This window comes from Moschus berezovskii, chromosome 8 (genome assembly GCF_049115385.1).
Source record: "Moschus berezovskii isolate FMDL1 chromosome 8, NW_MosBer_1.0, whole genome shotgun sequence".
In the NCBI taxonomy this organism is placed as follows: Eukaryota; Metazoa; Chordata; class Mammalia; order Artiodactyla; family Moschidae; genus Moschus; species Moschus berezovskii.
This window is the reverse complement of record NC_142467.1, coordinates 97,780,474-97,793,158: the sequence shown is the minus strand read 5'-3', so window position 1 is coordinate 97,793,158 and position 12,685 is coordinate 97,780,474. Positions and strand designations below refer to the sequence as shown.

Here is a 12,685-nt window from a genome sequence, read left to right as displayed (position 1 = left end):
TCCCCAGAGACACTTCCTGGGCATCTTTTCTGGGTGTTGACTTCCCAGGTATTTTGTCTGACCTAGTTTTTTTTTTTTTTTCCTTAAAAAGTGTGTGTGTGTGTGTTTAAATCCTGTTTAGAGAAGTAATAGATGGTTAAAACAAACACACACAAAGAAAAAACTCCAGAAGTCTGTGATGTGCAACGTGTTAAGTTCCCCATCACACGCCTCTATAGAGAGCCACTGGTGGTTTGGTGCATGTTTTCTTGGGGCTAGCTTCTGTGCTTGGATTAACAGGAGGACATTGTTGTTCTCAGCAGAACGGTGTTCAGGCCTACACCCCTGACTCTGACGGTGCCTTCTTCCCCCGCTTCATTGTGGACCATCTCCATACACATATGTACAGTGCTACCGCAGTCTTTTTTTTTTAAGCTTATTCATTTATTTACCTATTTTGGTTTTGATTGCCTGGTGTAATTTGCTGGGTTTTGATTGCTTCACGCACCCTTTCTCCAGTTGCAACCAAAAGCTATTTTCTAGTTGCAGTGCACAGGCTTCCCATTGCAGTGGCTTCTCTTGTTGTGAAACACAGGCTCTAGGCACATGGGCTTCAGTGGTTGTAGCACTTGGGCTTAATAACCCCATGGCAGGCGCGATCTTAGTTTCCTGACCAGGGGTTGAACCCATTGCCTTGCATTGGCAGGCAGGTGGACCTCCAGGGAAGTTCTGCAGTCAGCCAAGGGAAGGAGCCTGTCCGTGATTTCTTTGTGACTGATGTGTCCTCAGTAATAGTCACTGGTGACTAGTAATAGTCACACAGAGGCAAAACATAATCCCCCTGAATTTTGAAATATTCCTTTCTCCATGACCTTGAAACAGTTAAGGAAAACCTGCTTTCTCTCTTTACAGTACTTGGACACCAAACATGTTTTTTTCCCCCACACCAAACAGTTTTCCAGGTTTGTATGGACACCATTGGGTGTCCTGCAGCTCATTTCAATTCTAACACTAACCACCTGGAGTTAGTGGAGACCTCATGGGTTAGGGGTTCAGTCCCACGAGACTGATGCCCCTTCAGATGCCAGTTGCAAGTAGTGAGTGGTTTTCCAGGTTATCCACACTCCTGTCCAGCTTGGACACAAACAGGGATTCCCATGATGCCCTTGTCAGGTTTGGTAATTTGTGTTGCTGCTGCTGCTGTTGTTTAATCGCTAAGAGATGGCTGGATGGCATCACCGACTCTGTGAACATGAGTTTGAGTGAACTCCGGGAGTTGGTGATGGACAGGGAGGCCTGGCGTGCTGTGATTCATGGGGTCGCGGAGAGTCAGACACGACTGAGCGACTGAACTGAACTGAAGTGTCCAATTCTTTGTGACCCCATGGACTGTAGCTCCCAGGCTCCTTTGTCCACAGGATTTCCCAGGCAAGAATATTGCAGTGGGTTGCCATTTCCTTCTCCAGGGAATCTTACTTATGTTTACTGGTTTATAAAGGCTACAGAAGAACAGCCAGCAGAAGAGATAAGTAAGGTGAGATCCAGAAAAGTCCTGAGTGCAGAAGTGTCTGTCCCCATGCATTTGGGGTGCACCACCCTTTTGGCACATGAATGGGTTCGCCAACCCTGAAGCTCTGTGAACCCCATAGTTTAAGGTTTTTGGTGCTTTGTCACATAACCATGATCTATGAACTCAGTCTGTAGCTCCTCTCCCCTCCCTGGAGGATGTAGCTGAAGTTTCTAAACTATTAAGGTCTTTCTTCTGACCAGCTCCCGTCCTAAAGTTATTCAGGAGCCCACCTGGAGTAGCCTCATTAGAACCAAAGATTGTCTTGTCTCTGAGGGAATTCTAAGGGATTTTGGAGGTCTGTTTAAGATGCTCTTATCACCCATATCACTTAGGAAATTGCATGGATTTTAGGAACTCTGTCAAGAACTGAAGGTAGAGACCACAAATACATTATTTCTCATTGTCACAGATAGATATAGATTTCTTAGATTTCTTAAACAGAACCCCAGAACAATTTATTGTAGAAGAACAGACTTCATACATTCAGTTGAGTTCAATTGCTCAGTCATGTCCGACTCTTTGCGACCCCATGGACTGTAGCATGCCAGGCTTCCCTCTCCATCACTTAACTACTGGAGCTTGCTCAAACTCATGTCCTTTGAGTTGGTGATGCCATCCAACCATCTCATCCTCTGTTGTCCGCTTCTCCTGCCTTCAGTCTTTCCCAGTATCAGGGTCTTTTCCAGTGAGTGAGTTCTTCACATCAGGTGGCCAAAGTATTGGAGTTTCAGCTTTAGCATCAATTCTTCCAGTGAATATTCAGGATTGATTTCCTTCAGGATTGGCTGGTTTGATCTCCTTGCAGTCCAAGGCACTCTTAAGAGTCTTCTCCAACACCACAGTTCAAAAGCATAATTCTTTGGCACCCAGCTTTCTTTATAGTCCAACTCTCAATACAGGACTACTGGAAAAACCATAGCTTTCACTAGACAGATGTTTGTTGGCAAAGTAATGTCTCTGCTTTTTAATACACTGTCTATGTTTGTCATATCCTTTCTTCCAAGGAGCAAGCGTCTTTTTAATTTCATGGCTGCTGTCACCATCTGCAGTAATTTTGGAGCCCAAGAAAATAACGTCTGTCACTGTTTCCATTGTTTCTCCATCTATTTGCTATGAAGTGATGGGACTGAATGCCATGATCTTCGTTTTTTGAATGTTGAGTTTTAAGCCAACTTTTTCACTCTCTTCTTTCACTGTCATCAAGAGGCTCTTTAGTGCTTCACTTTCTGCCATAAGGGTGGTGTCATCTGCATATATGAGGTTATTGATATTTCTCCCGGCAATCTTGATTCCAGCTTGGGCTTCTCTGGTAACTCAGCTGGTAAAGGAACCGCCTGTAATGCGGGAGACCTGCGTTTGATCCCTGGGTTAGGAAGAACCCCTGGAGAAGGGAAAGGCTACCCACTCCAGTATTCTGGCCTGGAGAATTCCATGGACTGTATAGTCTATGGGGTCACAAAGAGACAGGACTGAGTGACTTTCATTTGATATATTGGACATCACTAAAATTAAGAACTTGTCTTCATCACTGAGAGACAGTAATTGTAATCACTTATCCCCAGTAGCTCACTTTTCACTTTCATGCACTGGAGAAGGAAATGGCAACCCACTCCAGTGTTCTTGCCTGGAGAATCCCAGGGACGGGGGAGCCTGGTGGGCTGCCGTCTATGGGGTTGCACAGAGTCGAACACAACCGAAGCGAGTTAGCAGCAGCAGCAGCATCCCCAGTAAGAAGTTAGTGAGAACTTAGAGCATGTATAAAAGTGGATCTTTTGGTGGCCAGTGAGCCTATGAAAAGGTGCAATACCGTTAGTCAGAAGGGAACTGCAAATTAAGACTGTAATGAGATTCAATTATACACTCACCAGAATGGTTACAAATTAGAAAGACTGACAGTACCAAGTGTTGAATTAGAGGAACTGGAATGCTTACTCTGCTGCTTCAGGGAGGGCAGTGTATGTGATTATTTTGCTAATTTGGAAAACTGGCAATATCTGTCAAGCTAATGTTATTACGCCTCCCTTACGACCAGCAGTTCCCCTCCTGGACGCACACACAAGGAAAATGTGCACCCACGTCCACCTACTGACATTGTTCACCTCAGCTTTATATGTGCTAGCCAAAACCTGGGAGCACAGGGTCTGGGAATAGGAGAATTATGGCTGTCCCTACAGCATGGAAGCTCCTCCCAGAACTGAAGTTGTGCAGAAGTAAACTGTATGACCCTCCTTTCAGACGGAGTTCAGTAGCAGGTGAAACTAACCTACAGTGAGAGAATCAGAACAGGGATTCCGCTGGGAGGGGGGTGGTCATGGCTGGAACCAAGTGCTGTGGAGGTGCTGTATCTGATCTAGGACTTGGGTGGCTGTACACCTAGGATCTGGGCCACAACCCAAGAGGCTGCATCGAGGGCTGGAGGCTGCTTCCTTCTCCCTTTTCCTGTACTCCACACCCATGCGATGCTGTAGGCCTGCCCTCCTGTGTCCATGGGTGGTACCAGCACCAGTGCCTAATGGGTTGCTTTTTTCCTTAGTATTTATTTTGGGTCTCAGTTACAGCATGTGTGATCTCTGTTGCAGTATGTGGGCTCTTTCGTCGAGGTGCACAAACTCTCTAGTTGTGTCACACAGGCTCAGTAGTTGCGGTGTGCAAGCTTGGTTGCTCCTCGACGTGTGGAATCTTTGTTCCCCGACCAGGGCTCAAACATGCATCCTGTGCATTGCAAGGCGGATTCTTAACCACTAGGCCACCAGGGAAGTCCCCCCCAATTTTTTTTTTTAATTGAGGTATAGTTGTGTATGTGTGTGCATGCTTACTTGATCAGTCATGTACAACACTTTGTGACCCCATGGACTGTACCCCGCCAGGCTCCTCTATCCATGAGATTCTTTAGGCAAGAATACTGGAGTGGGTAGCCATTCCCTTCTCCAGGAGATCTTCCCAACCCAGGGATCGAACCCAGGTCTCTTTTATTGCAGGTGGATTCTTTACTGTCTGTGCCACCAGGAAAGCTGGAGATATAGTTGATTTACAATGTTACATTAGTTTCAGATATACAATATTGTGATTCAAACGTTTTTCTACATTGTATTCCACTTAAAGTTATCATAAAATATTGGCTATTATTCCCTGTGCTGTACAGTATATCCTTGTAGTTCATTTTATACATACTAGTTTATACCTCCTCATCCTCTACCTGCCTCTTGCCCCCTCCTCCTTCATCTCTCCCCACTGGTAACCACCAGTTTGTTCTCTGTATTTGTGAGTCTGTTTCTGTGTTGTTATATTCATTTGGTTTATTTTTAGGTGCCATATGTAAGTGATAACATAGAGTATTTGTCTTTCTCCTAATTGGCTAAGCAGAATACCTGCCAGGTCCATCCATGTTGCGAATGGCAAGGTTTCATTCTTTTTTATGGTGGGGCAATATTCCACTAGCTACCCCACATCCTCAGCAATCAGTGCAAAGAAATAGAGGAAAACAACAGAATAGGAAAGACTGGAGATCTCTTCAAGAAAACTAGAGATACCAAGGGAACATTTCATGCAAAGATAAAGGAAAGAAATGGTATGGACCTAACAGAAACATAAGATATTAAGAAGAGGTGGCAAGAATACACAGAAGAACTGTACAAAAAATATCTTCACGACCAAGATATTCACGATGGTGTGATCACTCACCTAGATCCAGACATCTTGGAATGTGAAGTCAAGTGAGCCTTAGAAAACATCACTATGAACAAAGCTAGTGGAGGTGATGGAATTCCAGTTGAGCTCTTTTAAATCCTGAAAGATGATGCTTTGAAAGTGTTGCACTCAATATGCCAGCAAATTTGGAAAACTCAGCAGTGGCCACAGGACTGGAAAAGGTCAGTTTTCATTCCAATCCCAAAGAAAGGCAAAGCCAAAGAATGTTGAAACTACCGCACAGTTGCACTCATCTCACATGCTAGTAAAGTCATGCTCAAAATTCTCCAAGCCAGGCTTCAGCAATGCGTGAACCGTGAACTCCCAGATGTTCAAGCTGGTTTTTGAAAAGGCAGAGGAACCAGAGATCAAATTGCCAACATCTGCTGGATCATGGAAAAAGCAAGAGAGTTCAAGAAAAACATCTATTTCTGCTATATTGACTATGCCAAAGCCTTTGACTGTGTGGATCCCAATAAACTGTGGAAAATTCTGAAAGAGATGGGAATACCAGACCACCTGACCTGCCTCTTGAGAAACCTATATGCTGGTCAGGAAGCAACAGTTAGAACTGGACACAGAACAACAGACTGGTTCCAGATAGGAAAAGGAGTATATCAAGGCTGTATATTGTCACCCTGCTTATTTAACTTCTATGCAGAGTACATCATGAGGAACGCTGGGCTGGAAGAAGCACAAGCTGGAATCAAGATTGCCGGGAGAAATATCAATAACCTCAGATATGCAGATGACACCACCCTTATGGCAGAAAGTGAAGAGGAACTGAAAAGCCTGTTGATGAAATTGAAAGAGTGAAAAAGTTGGCTTGAAGTTCAACATTCAGAAAACCAAGATCATGGCATCTGGTCCCATCCCTTCATGGGAAATAGATGGGGAAACAGTGTCAGACTTAATTTTTGGGGGGCTCCAAAATCACTGCAAATGCTGATTGCAGCCATGAAATTAAAAGACGCTTACTCCTTGGAAGGAAAGTTATTACCAACCTGGATAGCATATTAAAAAGCAGAGACATTACTTTGCCAACGAAGGTCTGTCTAGTCAAGGCTATGGTTTTTCCAGTGGTCATGTATGGATGTGAGAGTTGGACTGTGAAGAAAGCTGATCGCCGAAGAATTGATGCTTTTGGACTGTGGTGTTGGAGAAAACTCTTGAGAGTCCCTTGGACTGCAAGGAGATCCAACCAGTCCATTCTAAAGGAGAGCAATCCTGGGTGTTCATTGGAAGGACTGATGCTGAAGCTGAAACTCCAATAGTTTGGCCACTTCATGCGAAGAGTTGACTCACTGGAAAAGACTCTGATGCTGGGAGGGATTAGGGGCGGGAGGAGACGGGGACGACAGAGAATGAGATAGCTGGATGGCATCACCGACTCGATGGACATGAGTTTGGGTGAACTCCGGGAGTTGGAGATGGACAGGGAGGCCTGGCGTGCTGTGATTCATGGGGTCGCAAAGAGTCAGACACAACTGAGCGACTGAACTGAATATTCCACTGTCTAGACTATTACTCCATTCGTCTGTTGGTGGACACTTATGTTGCTCCCATGTCTTGGCTGCTGTAAATACCGCTGTGAGCATCTGGGTGCATAGTTTTTTCCTGCATGTATTCGTGCCTGCTTTGCTGTAGATAACCGACCATCGTCGCCGGTTTGTTTCTGGGCTCTCTGTTCTGTTCCATTGATCTCTGTGTGTGTTTCTGCACCGGTGCCGTACTCTTGATTACTCTGGCTTTGTAGAGCAGTCTAAAGTCAGGGAGCATGAGTCCTCTAGCCCCATTCTTCATTCAGGATTGCTTTGGCAATTCAGGGTCTTTTGTGTTTCCATACAGATTTTAGAATTATTTGTTCTAGTTTTGTAAAAAAAAAAATGCCATGGATATTGTGATAGTGATTGCATTGAATCTGTAGATTGCCTTGAGAGGTTTGGTTATTATCTTTCAGTCCGCGAACACAGTGTATCTTCTATTTGTGTCATCTTCAGTTTCATTCATTCTTTTGTTTGTGTGTGTGTGAGATTTCTGTTTGTTTATTTTGGCTGTGCTGGGTCTTCATTGCTGCACGGGCTTTCTCTAGTTGTGCAAACAGAGGCTATTCTCTCATTGCAGTCTACGGGCTTCTCATTGCAGTCTGCGGGCTTCTCATTGCAGTCTGCGGGCTTCTCATTGCAGGGGCTTCTCATTTCTGAGCACAGGCAGATTCTAGGGTGCATGGGCTTCGGTAGTTGTGACGCACAGGCTTAGAGTGGCATGTGAAATCTTTCCGGAGCAGGGATTGAACCTGCGTGCTGTGCACTGGCAGGCGGATTCTTAATCCCTGGACTACCAGGAAAGTTCTTCAGTTTCTTTCATAGTGTCTTAGAGTTTTCTGAGTACAGGTCTTTTTGAATCATCTCCGATTTTGCTTCCAAATAAATTGGTCTCTAATTTGTTTTTCTTTTTTTTTAAAGTTTGAGTTTTCCTTGAGCACATTGGGTTTGGGATGTGTGGGGAAGGGATTGTGAACATGTTCTCCGACACTCCTGTTGGGTGTATTTAAAATTCATCTCCAAGGCTCCTGAGATGTGGAGGAGACCAGGGATGCAGGCAGAGTGGAGAAATGTTTGCTCGTTTGGTTGGGTGTGTTCACAGGCAGGGGGAGGTATTTGGCCCTGCTGAGATTTCTCATCCTCTTTGTTCGCGTTATTTAGTTGTGAAGTTGGACTGAAGGAGTATGGGCTTTGATCTGTTATCCAGGAAGATATACCCCGACCTTTCACAGGAAGACCTTTTTTTTTTAAATCAGGAAAATTAAAAATGTTCCTGTACTGGGACTTCCCTGATGGTCTAGTGGTTAAGACTCCATACTTCCAGAAGGAGGGGGCACGGGTTCTATCCCTGGTCAGAAAACTAAGATCCCACATGCCATGCCATGTGTTGTGGCCAAAATATTAAACAGTAAAATAAAGCATGTTTAAAGCATCCCCAAAAATGTTCCTATAACTTTTCAAGATTTATCCTTGAAATCAGGAGAGTCTAGTAAAATTTAAGTGAAAGTGAAAGTCGCTCAGTCGTGTCTGACTCTTTGCAACCCCATGGACTATACAGTCCATGAAATTCTCCAGGCCAGAATACTGGAGTGGGTACCCTTTCCCTTCTCCAGGGAACCTTCCTGACCCAGGGATCAAACTGGAGTCTTCTACTTTGTCAGGTGGATTCTTTACCACTGAGACGCCAGGGAAGCCTGACCTTCATGGGAAAAGAATCTAGAAAAATGTGGATATATGTATATATCCACTGATTCACTTTGTCAATTCATTTTGCTGTACAGCAAAGTGATTCTGTACAGCAGAAAGGAACACAACACTGAATTAACTATATTGCAATTAAAAAAAATAAAAAGCAAGAGGGGGACCTTAAAATAACAGGATGAATCAGGCCCAGGAAACTTGGTTGAACCACTAGAATTTGCATCTTGAAGACTACTAAATGATGAAAAGGGTCCTAAGTATGATTCTCCAAAGGGAAACCGTGCCTGGAATGTGCTGAGTAGTCCTGTAGAGCGAGCGTCTGCCTGTGTGTGGAGTAGCCTCAAAGGAGAAGCGCCGGAGTGTGGTGAAGTCCCGGCGGCAGCACCAGTCAGCCCTCCCTCCTTTGAGGGCTCTGTTATCACAGCTCTGGGGGGCTCTGAGGAACTGCAACCCTCCCTCCTTGGAGATACCTCTCAGCCCACCTTCCTGGGAGGGTAAGAGGGCAGGACTGTTTCTTGCTGTCTGCAGGGCCAGCAGACACGTAACCTCTGAGTCTGGTGGGTTGATTGGTGATTTTACGTTTCTGTATTCTTTTTGTATTTTTCAGATTTCAGCACTGAGAATGCCTTACTCTGTCATCAGGAAAGGGGTTATTACATTAAAGAGAATCTTACTTAAGGTCATATAACTGCACAGCAGATTGAAAATTGAACACTTACTCTAGAAAGCCCTTATAAATCAGCTCACAGGCCAGTCAAAGGAATCATGACTCAGTTCACATTAGCCTCTTGTGGAGGCTCTGGGTCATAATTCTGGGTATCAGGTTTTAGTTTGCAGCCCTTGAGTATCACTAAATTTTAAAAACATTTTTTTTTTGTTTGAGTACACTGGGTTTTAGTTGCTGCATGTGGGATCTAGTTGCCTGACCAGGACCTGAACCCAGGCCCTGTGCACTAGAAGCATGGCGTCTTAGCCATGGACTACCAGGGAAGTCCTGAATATCAGTTTTGAAGTGTTTGAGATATCAGAGTGCCATTAGTTATGTAGTTAGTTATGTAACTATGCCCTTAGTTATGTAGGCTCTTAAAGAGCCTACTTTTAAAACGTAAATTCATTTACTTTAAAGGAAACTTGGTCTCACTGCATGAAGTTGAAACCAGCATTCCTTGCCATGAATATTTGTTTTAGTTGAATTGCTGAAGGTCCAGTCAGATGCTGTTGCCGACAGAGGCTTTGAGCCTCAGTCATGCTCCTCTTTTTTCTTAAATGGGAAGATGAGCAAGCATTCAGAGGGCGTGAAGGGTGTGTCAGCACTTCCCTGAGACGCCCCTCTGTTATAACTAGAAAGCTACCAGGGGATGCTAGGCAGTGTCTGTCACCTGGTGCCCCACCTCCTGGGTCCCACCCCTTCCTCAGGGCACTTGGGTTTTTTGGGTGTTTGACGTATCATCTGCTCGGAGAGGAATGGAAGAGAAAGGACTGGGTGGCTAGGGGTGCCTGTCAGAGGCTCTGACCTGACCGTGTGTGATTGTCCTTGACCTGCTGTGACCCACCCAGCCAGGGGCTGTGACCCCCACACTGACCAGGACTTTTTTCCCAGCAGAAGGCCACTGTCTGCAGCTCCTGTGAAGATGTCTACACCAGACCCAGCCCTGGGTGGAACTCCTCGGCCAGGCCCTTCTCCCGGCCCCGGCCCCTCCCCCGGAGCCATGCTGGGCCCCAGCCCGGGCCCCTCCCCTGGCTCCGCCCACAGCATCATGGGACCCAGCCCAGGGCCTCCCTCGGCAGGACACCCCATCCCGACCCAGGGCCCTGGAGGGTACCCTCAGGACAACATGCACCAGATGCACAAGGTAGGGAGCCCCGGGCCCTCAGCCCCACCAGCTGGGTCCCCGCCCTGCGTCAGGGGCGGGAGGGTGCGCAGTGTGTCCTGAGCCCCACTGCGAGCTGACAGCCCTCCTAACCCTGGGACTCTCACGCCTGTTGTTTTATTAATGAATAAAAGTGTCCAAATCCTGAAAGATGGCCTGCGGCCCGTGGTTACCTGCACTCGGACTGCTTGACTCACCTGAGTGGCTCACAGAGCGCAGCAGCCAGTGTCCTTTGTCCCCGCTTGATCCTGTACTTGGCTGTCATTGTCCTGACCACTCCCCTGAGTGCATCAACGATGCTTTGGCCAGTGAGATGAGGAAAACCTCTTTTCACATATATAATTTTCCTCTTTGTATTCCTGGGAGGTGGTTGGAGGAAACGAGGAAATACTCTCTTTTGGATAAAAAGCATCTGAAGGAAAAGGTACCTTTTTCAAGCATCTGGGGTCACAGGTGGCCATCACAGTAGAAGATACAAGGCCTGGGGACGAGGGGTCTCTGCCTACCCCTCTGGCTTCCCTGCCAGGCTGTCCATATGTTCGTACCCCAGTTCACTTAATCCCCTCCTGCCAGCCCATCAGGTGCAGGTATGTATTGTGTCCATTTTGCAGATGAGGAAGTAGGGTCTCAGCGGGACGCTCACTCAGCAGAGCCAGCTCATCCCTTTGGCTCTCCCTGACCTCAGGCAAGTGCCACCCCCCCCCGACCTCCACCACAGTGAGGTGACCCCGCTCCACCCTACCCATCAGCCATATATTCCTGTCAACTTGGGTACAGTATCTGTCTGGTCATTTCTTCTTAGAAAGCTGTTGATGGTTCTCTGACCGCTGCCCCCAATGCTGACTTAGGCTCGTTTCTCCTCTGTTTTCCCCTCTCTATTTTGTTTCTTCCTGGACACCTGACACGTCTCTCAGACGCCTGCCATATGTCTGGCTGGCCCAAGAGTTGAGGTCTGGTGGTCCCCGCCCCTTCCCGTGCCTGCAGAGAGCTCCTGCCCTGGGGGAGGGGAGCCTGTCTGTCCACTCCCCGAGCCCAGGGGAGAAGGAGCAGAGGGCAGGCCCCACCCAGGGGTCTGCTTAGCATCCCAAGGGCCCCACGCTGCTTCTGGTTGGGAAGCTGGCCCTCTGCTCTTGACCTGCTCCTTTTCCTCCTCCTCCTTTCACGGTACATGTTGAGCTGTGGCTGACTTTGCCGGGCCACCTCTTAGACCAGAGAGCTGGACATTGGCATCTGAGCCTGGGAGGGTCTTGGAAGACGTCCACTTTGCCAGCCATTCTATAGGGGGAGTGCTTAGTGCTGAGCATCAGGAGGGAGGCTGTGTGTTTCTGTCCCACTAAGATCTGACCGTGTCTCCTAGGAGGGGCAGAATGATGTTACAAACGGCCCCCTCCCTGCTAGCAGGCAGAAGGCTGATCTGGGATTAATGAGGACGTTGGACTATTGCTACCGTACCTTGTGGGCAGGAGTTACTGCCTGTCTCTGATTTCCAGTCTCCCGGGCTAGAGGGTCCCTGTGGTCACAAGGTCTTCTTGTGACAGCTATAACTGCTCCTGACCTGCAGCTCAGATTAGAAACTGTCCCCCACCTTCCCCTGGTGTCCTTGTCCAGCCGTGCCCTTGCCCCTAGATCACCAGTCTGCAGGTCCCCTGACTGGCATTATTTCACGCACATGCCTTGACATCTAAGTAGGCATCAGGACCACGTCTTGGACCTAAGCTTGGCCATGGCGACTCAATAAGTGCCTGGTGACTCAGATGCGCATTTTCAGTGACCTTGACTGCTCTCGTGCAGTGCATTTCTGTGCTGTCTCTTCCCATGCCCCCTTGCTGATCCTGCCTTGTTGTCCACTCGCAGCCAATGGAGTCCATGCACGAGAAGGGCATGTCGGATGACCCCCGCTACACCCAGATGAAGGGGATGGGGATGCGGTCAGGGGGCCACGCAGGCATGGGGCCCCCGCCGAGCCCCATGGACCAGCACTCCCAAGGTATGCTTTCCCTTCTCCTGTTTCCTCCTGTTTGTCACCCTTTGGAAGTCCCAAGGTCACTTTCCTAAAAGAGTCACCCATAGATGGATTCCGAGGACCCAGGACAGTTGAGCCTTATGGTATACCCTGCCATGGAGGGCTGTTGAGCTTGGGCTTAGCTGGCGCCCTGTTCAGGCTGTCTTGTCCAAGAGCAGCCCCAGGAGAGTGGATGCTGGTGGGATGAAACCGTGTTTCCTGCTAGGTGTTAGACAAGGACTGCGCAGGACAGGGTCCTTAGGACAGTGGCTCTGGTGTCACCCAACAGCGTATTAGGATTGTAGACTCTGGGAATTCCCTGGCGGCCCTG

General features: G+C 47.5%; 1 protein-coding gene across 7 annotated transcripts in view; it reads left to right on the top strand.

Moving 5' to 3' along the window:
* Positions 1 to 12,685, top strand: part of SMARCA4 (SWI/SNF related BAF chromatin remodeling complex subunit ATPase 4) — a 90,193-nt gene that overhangs the window by 7,897 nt on the left and 69,611 nt on the right. For 6 of the 7 annotated variants that reach the window (XM_055428877.2, XM_055428876.2, XM_088839010.1 and 3 more), the window contains exons 2-3: positions 10,085 to 10,334; positions 12,207 to 12,339. In XM_055428877.2, coding sequence (XP_055284852.2) covers positions 10,113 to 10,334; positions 12,207 to 12,339 — 355 coding nt within the window. In that variant the 5' untranslated portion in view covers positions 10,085 to 10,112. Of the gene's footprint in view, positions 1 to 10,081; positions 10,335 to 12,206; positions 12,340 to 12,685 lie in introns of all 7 variants that reach the window. The other variant, XM_088839008.1, reaches the window with a different exon arrangement.